The sequence below is a fragment of the Phaethon lepturus genome, unplaced genomic scaffold (genome assembly GCF_000687285.1).
Source record: "Phaethon lepturus isolate BGI_N335 unplaced genomic scaffold, ASM68728v1 scaffold1980, whole genome shotgun sequence".
NCBI lineage: Eukaryota > Metazoa > Chordata > Aves > Phaethontiformes > Phaethontidae > Phaethon > Phaethon lepturus.
In genome coordinates, this window is record NW_010513824.1 from 5401 (window position 1) to 28593 (window position 23193).

The window sequence follows — 23193 nt, forward strand, 5'->3', positions numbered from 1 at the left end:
AATTTTGGTGATCCTCTGCATGATAAATAAGAGCTGCACAACTACTCTTTTGAGGCAATTATTTATGTTTTATTAACCAGTAGGTAACGGAGAATGCAGCAACTGGCCAAAGGATCCTAAAATTAACAAGGAGAGAGGAAAAGAGGGAGGGAGGCAGGGAGGGAGGAGTTATCACCACCCTAGGATCCAGTGTAGTCGTAGTCGTCTTAGTGCCAGATGGTGGAGCATGCACGTGCTACCGCCCGAGTCAAACCTTTGACTTTACATAGTATGTTTCAGTCAGGTAATGCCCATTAGTTCATGTGCAATCTTAACCTTCTAGGACCTTCATTTAATGAGGCGGGAAGTGTAGAGGGTCTCTGGTGGTCGAGCCCCTCCCATTCGGGACTTAACCAACAATTGACCTTTTGCCGTACCACTTGCTTTTGAGGGGGTTGGGAGAAGCCTACACAGGGCTTGGGCTATCTCCATCCCTCGGTTAGCTGGTTTCACAACACCTGAGCACTCTCTGTAGTCACATATATCTTGAGAACAATGTTTGAGACATGACCAGTCCTTCATCTCATCACACTGCTCCAACAGGTCCATGTCTCTCCTGTGCTGAGGGCTCCAGAGCTGGACGCATCACTGCAGGGGAGCGTCTCACCAGGGTGGAGTAGAGGGGCAGAATCCTCTCCCTTGACCTGCTGGCCACGCTGCTTTGGATGCGGCCCAGGACACAGTGGGCCTTCTGGGCTGCGAGCGCACATTGCCAGCTCATGTCCAGCTTTTCATCTACCAGTACCCCCAAGTCCTTCTCTGCAGGGCTGCTCTCAATCCCTTCAGCCTGTATTGATACTGAGGGTAATAATAATTATAATATTAATGGAATTATTGGGGAGAATGTTAAATGGGACTGGGGAGGTGTATATATTTGGTCCTACTTTTGAGTCCTGTTGGAATCCTGTACCTGATTCTCGTATCCACAGTTCAAAGTCACTTCAAAAATTGGAGAACTTGGAGGGTAGTCACAAGATGCAATATGATTTGGTGGAAGGTTATATGGAGCAAAACTATTTTTTCGGCAGTGAGTTTGAGTGAATTCTCAGTCCAGAAATATGTACATGGAGACTAGAAATCTAATAGTGAAGCCTGTTCAGTCTAGCAAAGATATTGTGAGATCCAGCTTGTGAAGTGTGAAGCTATAGATGTCCACGCTAGAAAGTACATATTTTTAACAATGACAGTAATTAATTGCTGGAATGGCTTGTACAAAATGGTTAGGGTTCAACATTACTTTCTAAAGGTTAAATTTCACTGTAAATAAATTGAGTCCTATGTCTGCTTTAAATGATCAAGCTAAGTATTTGTTATGATTCCTTTGAGCCTCAGTCTCTATGAAGATTTAAGTGGAAATGTTTGAGACTGGAATATATGATAATTTAAATGTTTTTGGCAATATTTTTCAAATTCTTTGAAAATACCTGTACATTCTGAGTCTCCTGTCTCCATGAATGCTGGATTGTGAGCTACGCTGACTTTTGATTGGTATGCTGAACCAGGTGGTTGAAATTTTAAGAGCCTAATAAGGCTTCCTCTAAAATTCCATGGTGGACTAAACATTGATGTGAGAAAGTGATAATAAACAAATGCAGCCTTCACAGTACCTTAGAAATACTGTCTTTTAAATGGTGTCATGACATGGTTTAGTGGGCATGGTGGTGTTGTGTTGATGGTTGAACTTGATGATCTTAAAGGTCTTTTCCAAGCTTAGTGATTCTGTGATTCTGTGTCCTTGTAAAAAGGAGGGGGTATTGAAAAGGTCTAGGACTTACGGACAAGGAAGGATGTATTTGAGTATCCTTACAAAGAGTGGCAAAATGTGTATGAAACACCTGTGGGGTCGAAATGTGGGGTGATGTGACTATACTGAATACAGAGGAAGCTTGAGTTTCAGCTGTTGTTCTGGTAAACATAACACCTGTTTGTATAAAATACATCTACAAGAGAGAAAACTGAGACCTCTTTAGAATATAGATTTGTCTGGTATTTGTGGTATTCACCTGAAACTTGGGAAATGGCTTCAAAATACCCACACTAGTTGTGTCAGTGAAGATTCAAACTTGCTCAAACCTTGTAGAAACCTAATTAACTAGTTAGCAGAGGAAGTAGCATAACTGGGACGACACAGTCTATTAATACTCAAGCTAGCAAGCTTAAAGTTAGTTCGGTTATGTCTACATAAACTGTAGCTACACCTTTAAACTGTCTAGATCACATTTGAAGTACAATTTATTATTCTTATCTTACAATAAAACAAAAATGTTTCTTCTAGAAAGAGTAAACACATGAGAATACACTGTTTTCATGTACATGTGGATGAAGCCAATTCTGAAAATGTTCTAAGTGTGGAAACATTTATGACCCATATTTTGACAGTTGTAGGTGGGGTAGATGACTACAATACTGTGTCAGCTTTTATTGGATTTATGTTTACATAAATATCCTTAAGATCTAGTGTAATTGCCTGCCTTTGTGCTTAGTGTATGTCGAACCATAATCAGGCAGTTCGCTCTAAGGGAGGAGTGAGAAGGCATTTTCTATAGGAAGATGCCTAGGAAGTAAATTTTGTGCCTGTTTTGCCTGTGTGTTCTTTGCATACTGTTACAATATTCTTTACTTAATGTTTACGTTTTGGGTCTTGACTCCGTGGCACTAATCTGTAGCATACGTAAAGTCAAAAGTCCAAGACGTACATCTTTCTCTTTGGAAGAATGTTAATAAATGTATGTTTTCCATATCTGTAATCTGGGTAAGCAAGTGGCCAATTACTCTTAATTGGTCAGTCTATTCATAATTTTATATGGAATTTACATACTAAAGTGATTCCTATTGACAGAATTTGGATTGGTCTCTGCTAGAATTTAGGCAGAGTTCTTAAACTTTAACAATTGATATTTATTAATGTAAAAAAAAAAGTGACTATTACATCATATATTGTAAGACTCTTGGGTTCCTTTTTCTTCTTTTTTTATTGTTTTTTGAAGACATGCTGTTGCTTGAAAGGTTTCATAGAGTAAACTATGACACTAGTGAGATGGCACTTCATTTGTACTTGGTGTATTCTACATGTTTAGTATGGTATTTGTATTTATCAATGTGAAGATTAAGCATTTTTATAGATTCTAGATGGTAGTTTTTTGAGGAAGAAAGCTTGATAGTGGCTAGAAAAGGAATGAGTATAACAGGAGGAAAAGTGAAAAGAGGAACGATAGAATGGAAGAAGAAAAAGTTTGTGGATGATGAGGAAAATGGTTAAAAATAGGTAGAAGACAAAAGCAACTTTATCTTATGTTTCACAGAGCGGATGCTGTCAGTATGTGTAAAGCATGTTCGGCACAAGCACTAAGAATAAGCTTTGATGTGCTTGCTAGGCTAATGAATTCAGGTAACGCAGGTTGCTGGTGACCTCTCATTAGGTGGAAATTGAAAGAGAAGGCCTGACATAGCTTATTCCCTTTATGTTTTTGTTGGAAGCTTGTTTAGTATATAGAAATCTACTCAGGTAAGAGTAATTTCAGATACCATAGTTCTAAAAAAAAAAAATAAAAAATTAATTATTTGGAGGCCTTCTGTGTAAGGAGTGAAGTAACCATTGTCACTTGAGATTTCATTTAGAGCTTTTAGTTATTTTGCTTCTGTAACCCACCTGTCTATCTCTGTAATGGTGTAGAGCCGGTGGCCAGTATTGTTTCAGAGGGTGATGTGAGAAAACACTGTCGTGTAAAAGAATACAATAATCTTATTGAAGAAGCTTGTTTCTAGACACTTACTTCCCTTTCCTGGGAGGACTTCCAGTCTTGTAAGCCCATATATTTCTTAATTCGGTTCAACTGATGACCAAAGACTGTGCTTTTCTCTTTAAAATGGTGTTTCTTTTTATCAGTTTTAGATCTTTCTTTCCAACTTCACTGATTTCTGTTCTTGTATTAAATAATACATTTCAGCTTATAATTCATACAGTTGACAGCTAATTTAATTTCTTTGTGTCATATCTATAGATTGTTCATTTTTTAAGTGTTTTGGTAATGTAAATAAATATATTTAAATATGAAACATTAAAAAATATACCATATTATGCACTTCACCTATCTATTGCTTTTGGTGCATAGTCTCACTTCTGGGAGACCATGAGTTTAGGCCAGAAGAAATCGTGATTAGACTTCATCAAATACTGTCTGCGCTTGAATACAGGTTAACTGACAGCACATTTTTAATATCTTAGCACTTTCTTGAACAATTAATTTTATATTCAAATGTAACACCCCTTCACTTCTAAAATGACAATGTGTGTAAGTGCGTAAAGCATTTAGCTTGTAATTAGAGAAAGATGTTTATGTTTTTTGTAGTTCAGGCTGCGGTCTTTCTACATTCTACCAACACTGGTTAGACAAGCACGGTTATCCAGAAACTAAATCCATGTACCTGAAAATATGTCCACCACCTTTTTTGTAATGAAACATTTTAGGAACTTTAGATACTGTTAAGTAGAGAGAGTTTTCAGGTATCGCAGTTTAGTAATCAAACCTTTACATATCAACATTAATGTCCAAATGCAAAGGATAGGGTCGGTAGAATTTTGGAATGTGGAATTACAAGTATCACTATCACATGTAGTTTTTGGGGAGAATGATTCAAATTTAGCTAGGATTGTTGATAGTGATGCTTTTTTAGTATCTCCTGTAAACTACTAGAATATTAAATACAAGAATAAATATAAAACGTATTTGGGGTGCTGCCACATCTCTCCAATATATATCTGTAGGATATCTATTGCACCAAAACTTCAGGTACTAAAGGATTAATATAGTCAGTGATCCACTTCATAGTAGAAAGGAGCAGTGAATCTATTGGACATCTGTCTTACTAATCTTCCTTAGACCTCTGGCCAGCACAAAGTATGTCAGTACTGCATTGATCACAGCTTTTCACACATAGACTCTAAATTATGTAGGAAATACCGATTTTGCTCCTTTATCTCTTTGTCAAGAATATCAGCTATGCAGGTGAATTTCTTGAACTGTGTTTTACATTCCACAAAATGCTGTGTGCTGTTCAGTAAACTGAGCATCAGTTAGTTTGATCTGTCCCTTCTTTGCATGAGGTAGGTAGGAACTGCATCTTCAGTCTGCTTTTTTTAAGAAGATGCACATACAACCCTTGCTTGGTATGCAAGCTGTTCTCAGTACCCTGAGAGTATTTGTACATCTGAGCTAAGCCAAAACCAAAAGTCTGTAGGACAAAGAGTCGAGGTTAAAGAGAAGGTAGGTTTGTTTGTAATTATCTAATTAAAAAAAAAAAAAAAAAGGAAAAAAAGCTGGTATTTGAGCCTGACTGGCATGTAGCCTTTGTTCTGATTCTTCAGGTTTCCAAACAAAATTAATAGTTTCCGGGTTTTAAGTGTTATTTTAACCTTAATTTTCAGTGTTCTCACTTACTGCTTAGATCGTTCATGCTAACAGTGTTGATAATCTTTTGATAAGGGGTTGGGGGGAATTAGGTAAGAGAAGTTGTGTAGTACATGACTGAGTTAAGTACATGATCCATCTGATACAATTACAATTACCCTGTTGAATTCCTTTTGATGTCTCTAATAAATTTGGCTTTAAGGGATGTGGCTATTTCTGAATACCTGCTTGCTATTCAGATGCCAAGCTGAACATTAGCTTGCGATTCCTGCTTGGACGTTCAAATCATTGTGGGCATTTTTTGGCTTTTTTTTGGGGGGTTTTTGTTTTTTTTTTTGGTGGTGTTTTGGGGTTTTTGTTTTGTTTTTTTGTGTTTTCTTTTTTCTAATCTAGGATGAAACAGGTGCCTATTTAATAGACAGAGACCCGACCTACTTTGGGCCAGTGCTGAACTATCTCAGACATGGGAAACTGGTTATTAACAAGGACCTAGCTGAGGAAGGTAAGATGTTACTAAATCACTTGCTTTCTTGTCACTTGCTTATTATTTTCACTGCTTTTGAGTTACCAAAAGTAGCTTACAAGTAGATGGTAAATCTTAATACGTGTAGCATTTTGATCTGTTTCAAGCAAAGCTGATAAGTATTGTGCAGTTATAGTATATGCTGTTATCTGAGTGTTTTGAGTGTGATTCCCGATTTCACAACTCCCATCTACAATTAGAAATAGAACATAAATATTCAAACATGAGGGGAGATGCTTTTTATTGTATAATCTTGTATCTTTCCTGTATGACTCTGTGAAGTATTTGGGTTTAGTCCTCTTCAAGCAAAAGAATACTGGCTGTGAAACAAGCTTTAGAAGATGTAAAGAGAAGTAGGAGTGAAGTTCTGGGATGTTTATATGTGTGGAATATGGTCTTGAAGAGTAAATTCTGCACACAGCTTCTCCCTCCCTGTCCCCAACTCATATCAATTTTACCCTAATGGAGGATGACTGTTTTAAACTATACAGTACTAAAACTGTATTGGTAAAGTATTGAAGAAATTGATCAAAGAGAAATACAGTCTAATAATATTAGCAGGAAATCATATGAAATATCATTTCCTTGTGCATTGTTAAGCACATAGTATATGTGGAGAACAGGTAAGGCTTGAGCATGTGAGTGGGAGCAGTCTGTAGTATGTATGTTTAAGCTTTTGTTTCAGGGTCTAAGATCTCAAATGACAAGAGGAAAAATTTTCTGCACCTAGCAGCTGCAGAGCTTTTCAGTAGGACTATTTGGATTTCTCTTTCGTATTCCAGCCTGAGGTGGGGCCTGAGCTATGGTGGTCCATCAGTCTGCCATGGAGTGGCATGTGTGCTCTTTTTTTTCTTTTTTTTTTTTTTCTTTTTTTCCCCTCTGTTTCCTGCCTCTCATTCTGTATGTGAAATGACATCAGTTTTCTTCAGGTTTTTTTTAGGACAGTTTTTCAGAACGAGCTAAACTTTGAACTACATGTGCCTGAAGGAAGCCAGAATTGTTAGGTTGGTAAATGAACTTTTCTTAGGGCAAAATAAATAATTTTCTATAGCTGTAGAGAAGGTAATCTTAGGAACTGGTTGGAGGTTTTGGCCTGGAATCTTTGGTTACATTCTCTTTCCAAAAAATGTTCTCATACTAGGTGTACTGGAAGAGGCTGAATTCTACAATATCACATCACTAATAAAACTGGTAAAGGACAAAATAAGAGAAAGAGACAGCAAAATCTCACAGGTGAGGCTGTTTCATAGTATGTTTTTGATTATTTGTTCTATGGCAAGTAGTGGGGGGGTTCAATTTTTTTCCTTAACTGCTCATTTCCTCAGTAAGATACTGCATGGCTGCCTCCATCACTGGCTGAGCTGGAACCATTAGTATGCAAAGATAACTTTCTTAACTGCCAGTACCTGCCAGTCACCTGACAAAGGGCACAGGCATGTGGTTCCAGTTCTTGTTCAAAAACTTGAAAACATTCTAAAGAGTTGTTCAGAAATGTCTGGTAATAGTAGAATTTGTCATAATATAATTTCTGGAAATAGTTATTTTAGAAAACAGTTTTTGTACTATGCATTTTTCTTATGTACATTTAAATACTCTGAATGTGATGAGATTGCCTAACTACAGTATAACTGCTGTTTATACAGTATGTTCATACAGCATACATACCAATGCTGTTTAGCTCCTCTCATGCTTTGTAGCAAAGTTAGTTTCTTTGTTTGTAGTGCTGTGTAATTCAGAAGTCTCTGCCTCTTCTCATAGCAGCTCATGAATATTTCTTCATGAAAGTGAATATGATAGAAAAACTGTTAAGAAAGTATTCATGTTTGTTCTTTAGCTCTGCTACTCTGGCCTTCCCTGATAACTGAATCTTCATGGAGATACTACAAACTCATGTTGCCAAATTTCTCTTGAAGCCCAGGTTGTGGGATAGCAGAGTTGCTCTGATAGCATCTGAACATCTAAAGGGTTTCAGCTGAAATAGTCCTAGTTATTCATTGCTCTGGATGGGAGACCTTGACAGGAAAAGAAAAACATTTTTGAGTATGGTCTGACATTCCTTAAAGTTAGGTAGGCCTCTGCAGAACCTCAGCTGTGATTTTGAATGAAGTGGTTTGCTGAAACATGGAACGATAGGTAAGACTTAGATTATTTTGTTATAACTTTTAAGTAGCACTTTTAGTCCCTGAAACATTCATGAAGCATTGAGTGTTCTGCAAGGTGATTCTGAACAGATGAGATTTCTTTTAAAAAAAAAAAAACAAACAGTGTTCAAGGTAGTGTTGCTTACCATGTCTAAAGAATAAGGGCAACTTCAGACAAGTCACAAATATAGTGAATTCTGTGCTGTATTGAGCATCTTATATTTCTTCTTGAAGGTGCCAGTCAAACATGTGTATAGAGTGCTGCAGTGCCAAGAAGAGGAACTCACTCAAATGGTTTCCACAATGTCTGATGGCTGGAAATTTGAACAGGTAAAAAACCCATATGGGATATAGTTACAAAATCTTCTAAAAATTCAGTTATGTGAAAGAGGAGTATAAAGTAAATTCTATGCTTCTTTTTAAGTGCAGGCATTTTGAGAAACTGGGTAGATAAAGATGCACAGTTAAGTTAAAATTTTATATTTGTTGTATTATTTGTCAGAGAACAAAAAACCTGTAGCTTTCCAGGAGGTAAATTGTGGTGACTTTCTATAAAAACATCTACGTCATGTTTGAAATATAATTCTTTGATGTCTACACATGAGCATTTGAAGTGTGAATAAACAGAAGTTAACTAATACAAGTTTATACAAATGGTAGGTCAGATGTAAAGAGCTCCGGGTGAAAGAGATGAGCTTGAGAGATAAATGTTTGTCAGACCCAAACAATGGTTCTTCAGATAAAGGACTGATAGACATAGGAGGGTGAACTTAAGCAGCATGGATGTGAAGCTGGATAGGTGTGAGCTACGTGAATGTTTTTGTTCTTTGCACTGCATAAAAGTAGCTTTGTGTGTACATTCAAGAATACATTGTAAAATTGCCAGAAGATGTTTCTGTTATCTTTGCTAATCTCTGTAAATAAGAAACTAACTACATGGCCTCTTCATCCTTTACATTCCGAACCTACAAGATTGGAGCAATGAATCTGTTAACTCTGGAGTGACACACAAATGCTCAGCCACTAGTATCTTTTTTAGTGTCTGGTGCCAACTGTAGGAGATACTGGAATAAGCACAAGCCTCTTATCCTGTGCATTCTTGCTCTAATAAAACAACAAAGCAACGTTTTTAAAAAGTATGGCACGCAAAGGTAAAAGAGAATGTTTTGTGTATATTTGATGAAATGTGTAAGCCACTGGTGTCATGGAGACAGCCATGATCAAATAAACTAAACCAGCACAGAGAACGCTTCTTATGCTTCAGTTCTCTGGTTCAAGTATTATCAGGTCTGTTTGGCATGCCAGAAGTTGAATGTTTTTTAAGTCCCTGAAAAAAGGTCTCACTTAATGCACATGACTCTGTTTTGACCAGTGCATTGATAAAGTTTCTTTGACGTTTTTCTTTGTCATGAGAAACTAGCTTTCATGACAAGTAGAGATTCCTTAACTTTTTAACAGATTAAATGATTCTATGTTTTTTTTACCCTTCCTAAAGACTTGTATTCTGTGGGGATATTGTATTTGAAAGTAATACTGCTTTGACAGTGCAACTGCTGAAAGAACTATGATAATCTCTTTTAGAATTTAGAATCTCTTTCAGAACTGGAAAATTCCACTGGTTTTCTTGAATGTTATGCCCTTGTTTCATCCAGCTTTCGCCCTACTTCTTCCCTCCCCTATGTTGTGCTCTCTTGGACACATAGTTTGAAGTAGATAAACACAACAGCTGTATGGTCTCAGAATACTCAGCTTCTCGTTACCTCAGACTAGGCCATTCTTTCCTTTGGTTGTATTGCAGACCTGCTTCTAGTGGACATCATTCACTTGAAATATGGTTAGAGTATTCTGTATAATCTAAACAGTTTTATTGTTAGGATTGAGAACACTGTAGCACTTCTGTAATTTTTTTTATCTTTTCTAAGCCTCTGTTGCTCAGCAGCATGCATCCTTCTGAAGCTGTCTTTGGGGTGGCACCTACCATGCTTTGTACATATTATCATCGGTGGGATAGAAATCATCAGCTTTTTCAGAGGAGTAATATTTCTACAGGTTGAGAGTCCTTGTGCTCTGTGCCCCATATAACATATTTCAGTGTTTGGTTTTGATCAAAAATATTTCTTCTCCCATAACATTTCAAAATTTTCTTGTAAAATACAATTGAATGTGGTAATTAAATAGGAGTGGAAGGTGTTAAGCTTCTGGTGCACTTACGTGGATGTATTGATGCACTTTTCCAAAGAATAGGAGTGAAAGCGCTACTAGAATACTGCAGTTATGTATCAGTCCCAGTCCAAAACTACTGCTAATAGTTGTGCTGCCCCACTTTTGTGATTTCAGTGTGTTATTTTGTAGGTGATTTGTAGATTCAATTGTTACCTCTTCAGGCAATCAGAAAAAAACAGTATTTTGGCAACACTGTGTAACAAGAAACTTTGAGCTATGCAAAACTGCTATATACAAAGGCTTTAGACAGCTGTGGGGTGTCAGTCATGTAAATTTTAATGATTAATGTAACCTGAGTCTGTGACCATAATGCTGTCTTAAATATGTTTGCTATGAGGAGGACAGTATTCAGCTGCCTTCAAAATTATTCACATAACAATAGTGGGATAAAAATAAATTTGCTGTTCATGAGCCTTCTCATCAGTAATAATCTCCAGCGTACTCAGAATAGGCAGTTGCTGTCTAGTTCTTCACACTTAATTTAAAGCTCTAATCTTTCTCAAGTGCACCAACAGGCTATGCTTTAATTTAAGTGGGTTAGGAATTGCCATGTATTATTAAGGTACATTATTTTTTTTGTAATAACAAGTAGAGAAATTTAGCTGAGGTTCTGAACTTCTGCATTATTAGACATCTCGCAAGTGTGAACAAAGTTATTGGTACTGATTTTTATGGGAAGAAGACCGACAATTTTTTCCACTTCAGTTATTTTCTTCACTTTTCTGTAAATTACCCCTTCTAAACCAATTTAGAGCACTCAACTTTTTTACCTCTAGTTGACTTCATATGTTTCCTTAGCTGTATTTTGTTTATCAATATCTGGAACAAGATGAAGCTCTTTCATACCCAGGCTTGATATACTGCTTTACATAACACCTTCCAGTCTTATACCCATGTTACCTTCTGCACTTGGCAAGTATGACAGGAAGATAATGCTCACTTTCATAATGCACCAAACTGTTTATGTTTTTCAGAGTAGTTGGCTACATCACAGTGATATGGGGAGTTTTCTGACTTACTATCAGTAACTCTTAACTTTCCTTGAAATTACAACGGGCTTTGCAACTGCCTCCATAAATTATAAGTATGTTGAAATGAAATTGTAGCTTGATAGCAACCTGTAGTAGTGGCAAGTAAATGTAACCTGAACGTTTGAGCTCATCTGATATTTGTACAATTTGGATGACGGTATGTGCTTCAGCTTTACAAAGGTTTCTTTTTGTGTTTTGCTTTGATTGGTTATTTCAGCTTGTCAGTATAGGTTCCCAGTACAGCTGTGGCCGGGCCCAGCAGTCAGAGTATCTGCTGATAGTGTCACGGGAAGTGAAAGGGGAAGAGAGATGCTTCCAGAAATGCTGCAGTGAGGTGTGTCACACCATTCTTTTTGCCCTCACACTGATATGCCTGGCCTCCTTGCATTTCTGCTGCTTTCAAATCATTCCACTTTATTCCTGGATGTACAGCACATAGTAATTTGTGTGTATTTGTGACTGGCATTGATTTATATTCATGGTATTTCATTATACATTATGAATGTTCATATTGTAAAAATAATAAACAAACAAACAAAAAATCCCTAGTTATTTGGCTAGAGATTTTTCTTAAGAAGAGTTTTTACCTTCTCAATAGGTAAATTCTTTTCCTGACATCTTCCTCCAAAGTTAACAGCCTTTGATCCATACTTGTTAAGTAAAAGTGGTGCAATTTAAACTTTAGGAGCCCTGTAAATAAAGCTTTGAGTTCACTGGGTTAATTTCTGTGTTAATCATTGTTCCAGTTTGAGTGTATTTCATCCACCTAATAGCCTGTTAAGTTCGGAGTTCAAACCCTTTATTTCTGGTAATTCAGAACTTAACTGGGTTTTTTTAGGTGGATGAAATATATTCCAACTCGAACAATGAATAAGAGAATTTTTCAGAAATAAAATACGGAGGAGTGAGGGGAGAACAAAATCAGCAGTTTTAAATCTTGTCTCAAGTGGAAAGAACATCCTGGGGTTTTTTTGCTTTATTTTTTTGTTGTTTTGGGTTTTTCCCCTCCTTGGGGAATTTTCTTGAAACCCAAATGAAGAATCATAGCTTCACTCACTGGCTTTTTAGGCTGTTTTATCCTTCCTGCTCCCCTTGGCCTGAGGTCACTGCTTTTTTAATTGCTGTGTTACTCCCCGGCGTTCAAGAGTTTGTGAAGGATTTTTTGCTGACCAGTAACATTGCAGGCAGTTTCCAGTTCTTTAGATAGCTGTGCTCCGTTTTGAAGTGTCTCATATGAATTGATGTGGGAACCTGGTGTTCTCTAGTATTTTTCATCAATAAAATACTCTGATTACTTGTTCTTATCCTGGCTATGTATATGGTTATTCAGTCTGGAAGATAAGTACAACATCATGAAAATAACATGACAGTAAAGTGACTTGATATGAGGAGAACCATGCCTATGAGTTTACATGGACACTTAGCCATGCAATTCTAGATTTTAAACCTGGACTGTTGCCTAGCCATATTCCAGAATCTGCTTTCAATGTATCAAGCACTATCTATTTCTTGCAGCTGTATAGGTAACATTTGGAACGTGGAGCTAATGCTCTGGGTGTGCAGACCTCTGGAACTGAGTAGGAAATGTGGCCTGTTGTTAAGCATGTGTAGGGTACAGGCAGCATGATGTTATTTGTTGTTCATGTCCTAGATAGCTCAAAGTAAAATTCAACATAATAAAATGGGAGATGTGGGAAGGCAGTGAAGGAATTAAGGCAAGTATTAAAAAAAAAAAAAAAAAAAAAAAATCTGGGGGGAATGAATTTTCATTCCTCCTAGATTTTAAGTCTGACAATTGCGTTAAGAAACCTGAAATAAATATGGTCTCTTGTGGTCCTGGTGTCAGTCTGTGTATGTATCTTTATAGCCTTTTGTAAATCCTTTGTGAAGGCAGTAGAATGAATGCATTATAACCCTAAAAGGCATAGAGGCCATTCTTACATTCATAGAACTTGATTCTGTAAAAAAAATTGAGGGGAGGACTTTCTTTTTTTCTATCAACTGTTAGGTAATATAATAATAAAAAAGACAAACTTTCCAAGACAAGCTTTCTAGCATACAGAGCGTTCACCATGTCTGAAGTAGAAGCAGTAATATTCAAAGTATAAGAGTATTTAAAATAGAATTTGAGAATAATTGTTACAAGATTTACTCAGTTTTGAGAATCAGACGGTCACAGAAAGAGAAGGAAATTGGTAGTCATGAGGTAGAAGTTAGTTAATATGAGTAACTCTGGAGGGAAGCAGAGAAAAGACAGGGATGTTGTTTGTACAAGTTGGAGTGGTTATCTGTGGTGGCAATACTATTGCTAATTTGTCTTGTAAATGGTACTGTATAGATTCTGAATCACTATTGTTAAACCAGTATAGCAAATCTGTGTAGGCAAGTTATTGAAATGTGGCTGGTTTTGAGATCTGTCTCAATTCAATTAGGCATGAGATTTGTTCACTTCAAAAATAAGATTCCCAAAAGTGATGCACCAACCATTTCGCCTATTCATAGGGATATTTCTAGTTGTACAGACATTGATTTAAGACAGAAAGAGATTATATGTTTTGTTGCCGTTGAGTAACTTGATGCAGGAATCATTTGACCTATTCTCTCAGCTATACCACTTTACAATCTGTTTTTCTTAAATGGTCTTTTCTGAAAGACAGTTATCCTCTGAGAGCTGCAGACTTAGGAAAAGTTCTTCAGAAATTACTTCATTATTGTCCTTGAAGTCATTCTTAAATCTAATCTTTCTTCTTTGAAAACAAGCCTGACCATAGCTAGGCATCAGGTATTTTCTGTCCACCTTTACTTATGCCAAACTGGTTTTGGTTTGTGTGGGTTTTTAAATTTTGCCCTTTGTAATTGTCATCTTTTATCTTAGTTAAAAGTTCAGGCTTTCTAAGACAGGAGCTTTCCTGTTGTTATTTCTTTGTCTTTTCAGGAAAATCCTGACCTGTATTGGCACATCAGTCAATATAATGCAAATAACTATATTTCTGTTGATTTAATACTAATAATACTTTCCATTCCTGCCTTTTTTAGTTAGAGCTGACAGCCTACTAGTGTCAGCACTCTTATTCCATGAAAACAGTCAGTGGATCATGATCTAATGAATTTTCTATGATAAGTAACATGGGCATTTTCACATGCTTGCTTATGACACTGTTGGGGTTCACAGGGATGCTCAAGCAGGATCACAGTGGTTTAGTAAGGAGTGTAATTAAACAGGTCATGGAAGGAAAAAAAAATGAGGAAAAATACATGCATGTATACATATTTGTATATATAATCATACAAATCTATGAAATTCAGAGTTTGAAAATGCTCTCTTTTCCCTTCTTTAAGTTCTTGGTCATTAAAACTCTCTCCACTATCTAAGCCCCATGAGCCGAAAAGAGTTTGTTCTTTCAGAAATTCTGAGAAACAGTAGGCTGGACAATCTAAAATCTTTTTCCTATGCATTGTAACACATGTTCTGCAGACCTCAGATTACTCTGATTTGTTGTGGGTTCTTTTGTTTTTTGGGGAAGGGGGCAGGGACAGACATGGATGGACACAGACAGACGGACATGGGGTGGGGGAGTTTAACAATTCCTTACAGTTTGTCAGCACCTTTCTTAAAGTGTTACCACCAACACTGGGAACAGTGGGGTGACTTTTGGAGTACAAGTGCTAAAATATTGCTTAATTTCTGATACAACAGTTCTATTCTGCAATCATTTTCCATTGTTTTTCTGCCATCACCTTTATGGCTGCTAATGCATCTCAAAAAGCTATGATGAAGTCTCTAGCATGCTATGCAAATAATACGTTCTTAGTTGCACACATATGGAACTGCTTAGAAGAGTACCGTGTTGGAGTTTTGAAGAACTTGTGTTTAATGATGCAAAAGTGACTTTATCTTGAAATGCACCAGCTGATTAATAATGGCAGAAAGTCATCCAGATATTCTGCAGCCAGCTAAATCAATAATCCTGTCCAGCTAGCTAATAAGTAGTCAGTCTGCCACATATCCTAAAAAGACTTATGTGCAGAAGGTCATCTTATTTGGATTAGTAAGCATTAGTGGAGGATTAGTAAGTAGCTATCGGCTGAGGACCTATCAACCTTGTTGAACCAGGATTGATGATTTGAATGATGTTTGGATCTTGCATCGTGTCTGCTTTTAGAGAGGTCATTTATTTCTTTCGAGTGTCAATGAGTAAAGAAGTATTTTTCCTTCTGGTAGTTGTTATCATGGCTTATCTGATATCAAGTTCTTGCCATTTTGCAAGAACAGTTGCCTGTATACTAAATCAAATTATACATTTGAATTTTTTTCTTGAAATTTCTCTTCAGAGAAGGTTAATTATGCATGGCTTTATTTAAACATGTATCCAACTTTTGAAATGCTTTCTAGCTGTTAGGTGGGTTAAAAATACTGTTTAAGATAGTCCTCCATTTTACCTCAATAATTGAAGCAGTTACTGTATTTGTATTACATGGTTTGTAATTGCTATATAATATATAGGATAAACTTTATACCACTTTAACAGGCTTAGAGACAACTTAACTGCTTTTTTTCTGAAAATTTGTGCAGGCTATTTTTTGTTGATAGGGAGGAGAATCAACAAATAATCTCTATATATGAAGTAAGTCTGGATTGATTTTTCTAGCTTCTCAGTGGACTTTCTTAGGCCATTTTGTGCAACTAAACAACTAGTTACTTTATGGGTTTGTGATTCTATAGTAATACAATTATGTTATGGCTCAGACTGCAGAGTATCAATTCTGAAAAATAAATGGCGCCTTTGTAGTCCAATGAGGATATATTGCTGCTTCGAAAGAACCTGGGGTTTTGTAACTTCATTAAATGGTTTTGGTGGAAGAAATGTTTTAACACATTCATTTTTCATAGCAACATATAATCATAGAGTCTTTGGGTTGAAAGAGGCCTTTTAAGATTATCTAGTCCAACTCCCCTCCAGTGAGCAGGGACATCTGCAACTAGAGCAGGTTGCTCAAAGCCCTGTCCAACTGGACCTGGAATGTTTCCAGGGATGGGGTGTCTACCACCCCTCTTGGCAACCTGCACCATTCTTTTACCACCCTCATTGTGAAAAATGTCTTCCTTATATCTAGTCTAAATCCACCCTCTTGTAGTTTAAAACCGTTCCCCCTCGTCCTATGGCAACAGGCCCTGCTAAAGAGTCTGTCCCCATCTTTCTTATAAGCCCCCTTGAAGTACTGGAAGGCTGCAACAAGATCTCCCTGGAGTCTTCTCTTCTCCAGGCTGAAAAACCTCAACTCTCTTAGCCTTTCTTCATGGGAGAGCTGTTCCATCCTTCTGATCATTTCCGTGGTCCTCCTCTGGACCCACTCCAACAGATCCATGTCTTTCCTGTGCTGAGGACTCTAGAGCTGGACGCAGTACTACAGGTGGGGTCTCACCAGGGCGGAGTAGAGGGGCAGAATCCCCTCCCTCGACCTGCTGGCCACCCTTCTTTTGATGGGGCCCAGGATACGATTGGCCTTCTGGGATGCAAGCGTACGTTGTCAGCTCATGTCCAGCTTTTCAATGACCAGTACCCCTAAGTCCTTCTCTGCAAGGCTACTCTCCATCCCTTCATCCCCCAGCCTCTGTCGCCCCGACCCAGGTGCAGGACCCTGCACTTGGCCCTGTTGAACCTCATGATGTTCACATGGGCCCATTCCTCAAGGTTGCCCACTTCCCTCTGGTTGGCGTCGCATCCCTCAGACGTGTCAACAGCACCATTGAGTTTGGTGTCATCTGCAAACCTGCTGAGGGTGCACTTGATCCCACTGTCTCTGTCATTGACGAAGATATTAAAGAGTACTGGTCCCAATATGGACCCCTGAGGGACACGGCTCATCACCAGTCTCCATCTGGATATTGAACCCCGTTGGCCACTCCCCTCTGGATGTGACCAGCCAACCAATTCCTCATCCACCCAACAGTCCACCCATCAAATCCATATCTCTCTGATTTAGAAGGATGGGCGGGGGACCATGTTGGAGGCCTTACAGAAGTCCAAATAGGTGACATTGGTAGCTCTTCCCTTGTCCACTGATGTTGTCAGTCTATCATAAAGGCCACTAGTTTGGTCAGGCAGGACTTGCCCTTGGTGAAGCCATGCTGGCTGTCTTGAATCCCCTCCCTGCCCTCCATGTGCCTTAGCATAGCTTCTAGGAGGATCTGTTCCACGATCTTCCCAGGCACATGGGCAAGGCCAACCCGTCAGTAGTTCCCAGGGTCCTCCTTGCTGCCTTTTTAAAAAGTGGGTGCAATGTTACCCTTTTCCATTCTCCAGGGACTTCACCTGACTGCCAGGACTTTTCAGATATCATGGAGAGTGGCTTTGGCACTACATCCACCCGATACGTTCTACATCAGCCAGTTCCGTTAGGACTGTGGGATGCATCTCATCAGGTCCCCTAGCCTTGTGCATGTTCAGGTTCCTCAGGTGGCCTTGAACCTGATCTTCTCTTACAGTGGGAGGGACTTTGCTCCTGCAGTCCCCATCTTGTGGTCCATCCACTCAGGAGGTGTGGGAAGAGAAGTGAAGACTGAGGCAAAGAAGTCATTGAGTACCTCAGTCTTCTCCTCATCCATTGTTGCCAGTTCGTTAGTCTTGCTCATCAAGATTTTTGATCACCTTGTGTTCATTATTGAACATGTATGTATTTTGCAAAACTAGTGTGATGTTAGGAGTGGAGGAGGGAGGGGAAGGTTTCTAGTAATCACACACAGACAGTGTAGTTAAAGTAGGTAGTTTGAGAGTGCTGAATTTTGATTGCTAGTGCCGTTCATTGGGGGCTGAGCCTTGTATGCTGTATTACCAGCAGGGTCCAAAAACTTTGATATCGCCTAAGCCTGGCATCAGGTTGGTTCATTCTGTAGACATACTGTCTGCTGCTCTTTGTAGACATTGGCTCTATCTGTGGAGGTGCTTGCTTGGCTGTCTTACCACAGTGCTGGAACATGTGAGCATCTCTCTCTCTCCCCCCCTGGCCCTTAGAGGTATGAGGCTTTATTTTCTCCTGACAGTGCTATATGGAAGCTGTTTTGAACCTTCTGCTTTTGTTGGGGGAATGATCTTATCCCTCAGGTATGATTCCAGACCAAAATTTCATCTTGGCTGCATCTTCCCTGCTTTAACAAGGTTTTTACTCTCTTTGGTGCTCTACCTGACTAATGGCAGTACACAGTTTGTTTTTAGATAACTACAGTGTTTCAAGTGCTGTTGCCCTAAAAAATAAGTCAAGCCTTTTCTATGAGGCCATTACCAGAGCCCTTTAATGATATAATAGAGATTGGGGCATAGGACAGCCTAATCATGTGCGTGGTGATTTGGTAGGTAGATTTAATATAGTTTTGGTAATGACATTTAGATACAGTGTATCTGTGCAACAGGTTGATTTTTAGGACTTTCATCTGTGTCATAATAGCATCATACATTATCTTTTCATGATTTTGAAATAAACCTTTAAAATAAGTGAACCAGCTACATCTGAATTGATTCTGGCTTGGAAAGGCAGGCTATGTAAAGCTTCTAGCACTAGGTAAGTGTACTGTGTGTAAGGTAACACAAGTTACATGAAATTTCTGCCATTTGATAGACGTGCTGCATACAAGGTAGTACTGATGTTGAGTATATCCTTCTTTCTCAGTAAATTTGTCTTGAATTTGTCATTCATTATCGAGACTTGTAGAAGCTTGTAAATACGTCACATTTCATTATACATGGCTTCTGCTTGTAGCGCTTCCTTAATTAACTTCCTTGTAGCAATACATATGAATTTCAGATGTTAATCTTGGTGTCCCACCATGCTGTCTCGCTGTTTTCCAATAAAATGCAATTGTCTTTGTCCACTCAAAATATGTTTTAATAGAAGTACTGTTGTTCTGTAAGTAAAGTGGCGGGTGTCTTTTCAGGCTAAAGTGCTTCCTGCATGCATCTGTTTACATATTAAATCATGCCACATTAATGTACCACACACAAGCTTTTTAAAAATTAACTTTGGAGGATGGGAAGGTTTCCAGTAAATAACAGAAACAGGGAACAGGCTACTTTTCCACTGGCCTGCCTCTGTAGCCTTTTCTTTCACAGTATAACCATGACCATAAATCATTAATTCTATAAATTTTTTAAAAAGAAAAGCTATGTTTATATTATCATTAGAGTGTCATTATATTTGTCAACATCAAAATGCATTTGCATTGAAGTGGAGAATCGTGCTTCAGGCACAACCAACAGTCTGAAGAGTGAGGAGTGTTTATACTAATGATGAGACTTTATGGAATTTGTTTTATGTGGAAATGCTGCAATTGATTTTTTTTTTTTTTTTTTTTATCTTTCAGCTGGTCAGTATTGGTTCTTCCTATAACTATGGCAATGAAGATCAGGCTGAATTTCTGTGTGTTGTCTCAAAGGAATTGCATAACACTCCCTATGGCACAACCAGTGAACCCAGTGAAAAAGCAAAGGTAAGTTACTAGACAATGGACTAAAGAAATGGTGTCAAATTGTGTGGACTTCACTAAGTTGTGCTAGGCCTACCTCTGTTCTGGACCATTATTTAATGGCCTTTTTTCCCCTCACTTATGACTAATAATGGTTCCCTGTCCATTGTATGAGAGACTGTAAATGGTACAGTCAGCATGCATTTGTTATACCAAATGGGTTCTTTAAATGCGACACTCTGTACTGTTCCTGATACCTGTCCCTTTTTTTCAGGTATTGGCAGATATTTGCCGTTTACAGTTGAGAATCTAGGTTTTGTTTCTTACATATTTGAATGCTTCCTTATTCTGCCACTGGTTCAGCAGAAAACAGTTTTTCTTGCTTGAGTTCAACTGAAGAACTCTTAATGTCAAGAATGGAGATTGTAATATGCTGTCTCTGAAAAACATAGTCATGTGCAATATGTTAGAAAATGAAGGTATTTGTTAGCTTAGTATTTTTAGGTTTCTACTAGTACTTTTTCTGTAACCAGCTTTACAAAAAGAATGTAATGAGCACATTATCTTAGCATTTTGCTCAGTTGTCTTTCAGAATTTGTACAAGGGAAAATGTAAAAACACAACTGAATAGTAATAAGGCAGAACATTTATGTATGTAACTGTATTCTTCCATGCATATTGAACAGTTTGAACAACATTGTATTGTTGCTTTGTATGAGGAGATGACTACAGACAAACTGGATACTGCTATAGTTGGCTTAAAAGCTTTTAATTTAGTATATGTAGATGAGAAACAATTGGTAAAACATCAAAGGCTGCTTTTTCAAGAATCACCCTCAAAGAAATTAATTTTTAAATTATGCTAGTAATTCGTCTGGGTCTTGCCACTAAGGGCTGAAATAGATAAAACTTCAGTACTTTCTGTGCCTTCTAACTTGGTTATGCAGCTACACATATGGAGACATTTTTGTGAATTGCACTATAAAAATACTCCAAGCTTTATGTTGGATTCTTAGTGAAATGATTAATTTATGCTCTTTTGTAACTGTTGAGATAAAACTTCCAAAGAGTTGTAAGGGATTAATGTAGACAAGGGTAAACAGTGCACCTGGGTGAGCCATGGGACACTCTTTACAAAGCCCTAGTCAAGGTCTGCTTTTGTCAGGATGCTTCAGGAAAACTTCAAAAGTTTACAAGTTAAGGAGGTGTGTGGTTATAATTTAGGACTATGTAGCTCAAATAAAATGTGGAATTCTAGAACCTAATAAACACCTTCATAGGAAATGGTAGTACATTTTCAGGGAACTAGAAGTTGCCAGAGTTACATTGCATCCTTTACGTAAAAGAAAATATGTATCAAATGAAATGTATTATACAAAAGCTAGTTCAGAGTGCAGTACAATTCAGTAAATTCAGTAGCTCTGAGAGAGGCTAAATTTTAGACCTCTCCATTGAAGTGCTTCTTGGTCATTGTTTCAGAGAAGAGAGCACAACATAATTTGATACACACCAGGGTAGTATATAAGAATTACTGTTAGTTTTGGTTGGAGATGTAAACATTCACTCCTGTTGTCCTGCAAGAGTTGAGCTGTTGCTAGCAATTAATGGCAATACTTGAAGAATCATTTTTTATATATTGTGTTTCTAATAGATCAATTATTTTTTATAGGTATATGTGTTTTGAAAAAACCAAAACATTTCTTTTTGGTTGAGAGGTTTCTGACAGCTGTGTTCAGGAATCTTGACTGGACCTTGGGAGCTGTTGTCTCAGTAGTTCCCTCCTAGCCAGCGTTAATCCTCTAGTCTGCAATCTCTTCATTAGTGTCTGAGTTGGTCTTCATGAAGTTCATGATTGAAATTCTGGTATCCAGTGATATATACAGAATAATGTGTTCATATACTGGGACTGACTTTTAGAAGCCATGAGAAAGCCTTCCTATTACTTTTACAGCAGGCTGGGTTAGAGAAAACAAAAAACTGCCAATATGTAATTTTTATGGACAAGCACTTCAATTTTAATTAATAGTATTGGATTTTCAGAATAGGAAAAAGCATTTTCTGATAGCCCATCTAATCAACCTTCACCTTCACTCCTTCTTAGAGACTTTTTTCCTTGTGTTCTCTTTTTTTGGAAAACAGTTTATGTAGTAAGTTAGCAGTTGACTTCCGTGTAACCTCCTAATACACCTAAGCAAAGGAAATTAATGGCATTTGGGACATTGACTTAAATGGTTCCAGTGGCTTTTACTGGTAGTCATGGCACTACTGAAAGATAACCTCTGTTCCCATGAGCATTCTTCTCTTTCATACCACTTTATTGACTTGTCACTCTTGGGACAAGTGACCAAAGCTTGTTCATAACGTCTGCCTCCAAATATTCTCAAGTGCTATCCTTTCCCATCTGTGGTGAAGAGTACAGGGAGTTAAGGTTTACAGTTTTATTTAAATTTTCTCTATAGTTATGGTCCCTATTGTTATGTTGCATGACACTATTGGCTTCTATGTGCTGGACATTTGAAAAAGGAAATTTTCATGAAGTCTGTAATATTCCTCCTTTGAAGTTGTCTGCGGTCATACTTTCTTACAAAGAGTGGGGGTCTCAAATAAAAGTAAATAAGTGTCATTCCCAGATGCTTCAAGTGTAAGTGGACTGTACTTACTTGTAGCTCTGACTCACTTGCAATCTCTTCTTTTGCCTTCCTTTCTCTATACTTGCTGCATGCTGCATGCCACTCAGAGTGAGGATGAAGAAACGGATTACGATATGAATGACTCAGATTAAGTGTAAATGTCATGGTGAGCACTAGCTGCCTTAGACTTTTACCCAGATGCTTTTCTGCCCCATTCAATTCCTACCCCCACTAGCAGTGTCCTTTGGCTAGTCCTGGTGGTGTGTGTGTTTGTGATTATGGTTGTGGCATGGTTAGCAAAGATAGAATTCCTGTTCTGGATATTGCTGCTTTGACAGAGTAATTAGTGTTGCTGTTACAAGCTGTATTGTGATTGGTTCCTTTAAAGCTTTGCTGAAAAGTAAAGTTCTTCATGTAGATTCTAGGGTCAGAATTGCTTCTCATTTTTATTTTCTGTGCACCAGTTTTCTGTCAAACATTTTTTTATGTGTAGAGGCATCTGATACAAACTTACAGTATACATTTTCAGTACATGTCTGGTTTGGCAATAAATTAGCAAACTTTACTGAAGTGCAGCATAGTCAAAAGATGGTCTTATCTGATAATTTTGAAACTAGTAATTTTTTAATCGAGACCTGACAAATATAAGTAAATAGTGTGATCTCAGTGCTACAGTTATATTTATCATAGGTAACAACAATCTCCAGCGAGGGATCACAGAATCACTAAGGTTGGAAAGG

At 37.8% G+C, this 23193-nt stretch overlaps 1 protein-coding gene across 1 annotated transcript; it reads left to right on the forward strand.

Annotated features, from left to right (window-relative positions):
- Positions 1–5840: 5840 nt before the first annotated feature.
- LOC104615008 (BTB/POZ domain-containing protein KCTD5-like) lies at positions 5841–20623 on the forward strand (the record flags this gene model as incomplete). Its single annotated transcript, XM_010290978.1, has 5 exons — positions 5841–5949; positions 7112–7203; positions 8346–8441; positions 19722–19847; positions 20510–20623. Coding segments are annotated over 5 exons (537 nt in total), but the record flags the coding sequence as incomplete, so codon positions are not given.
- Positions 20624–23193: the final 2570 nt, after the last annotated feature.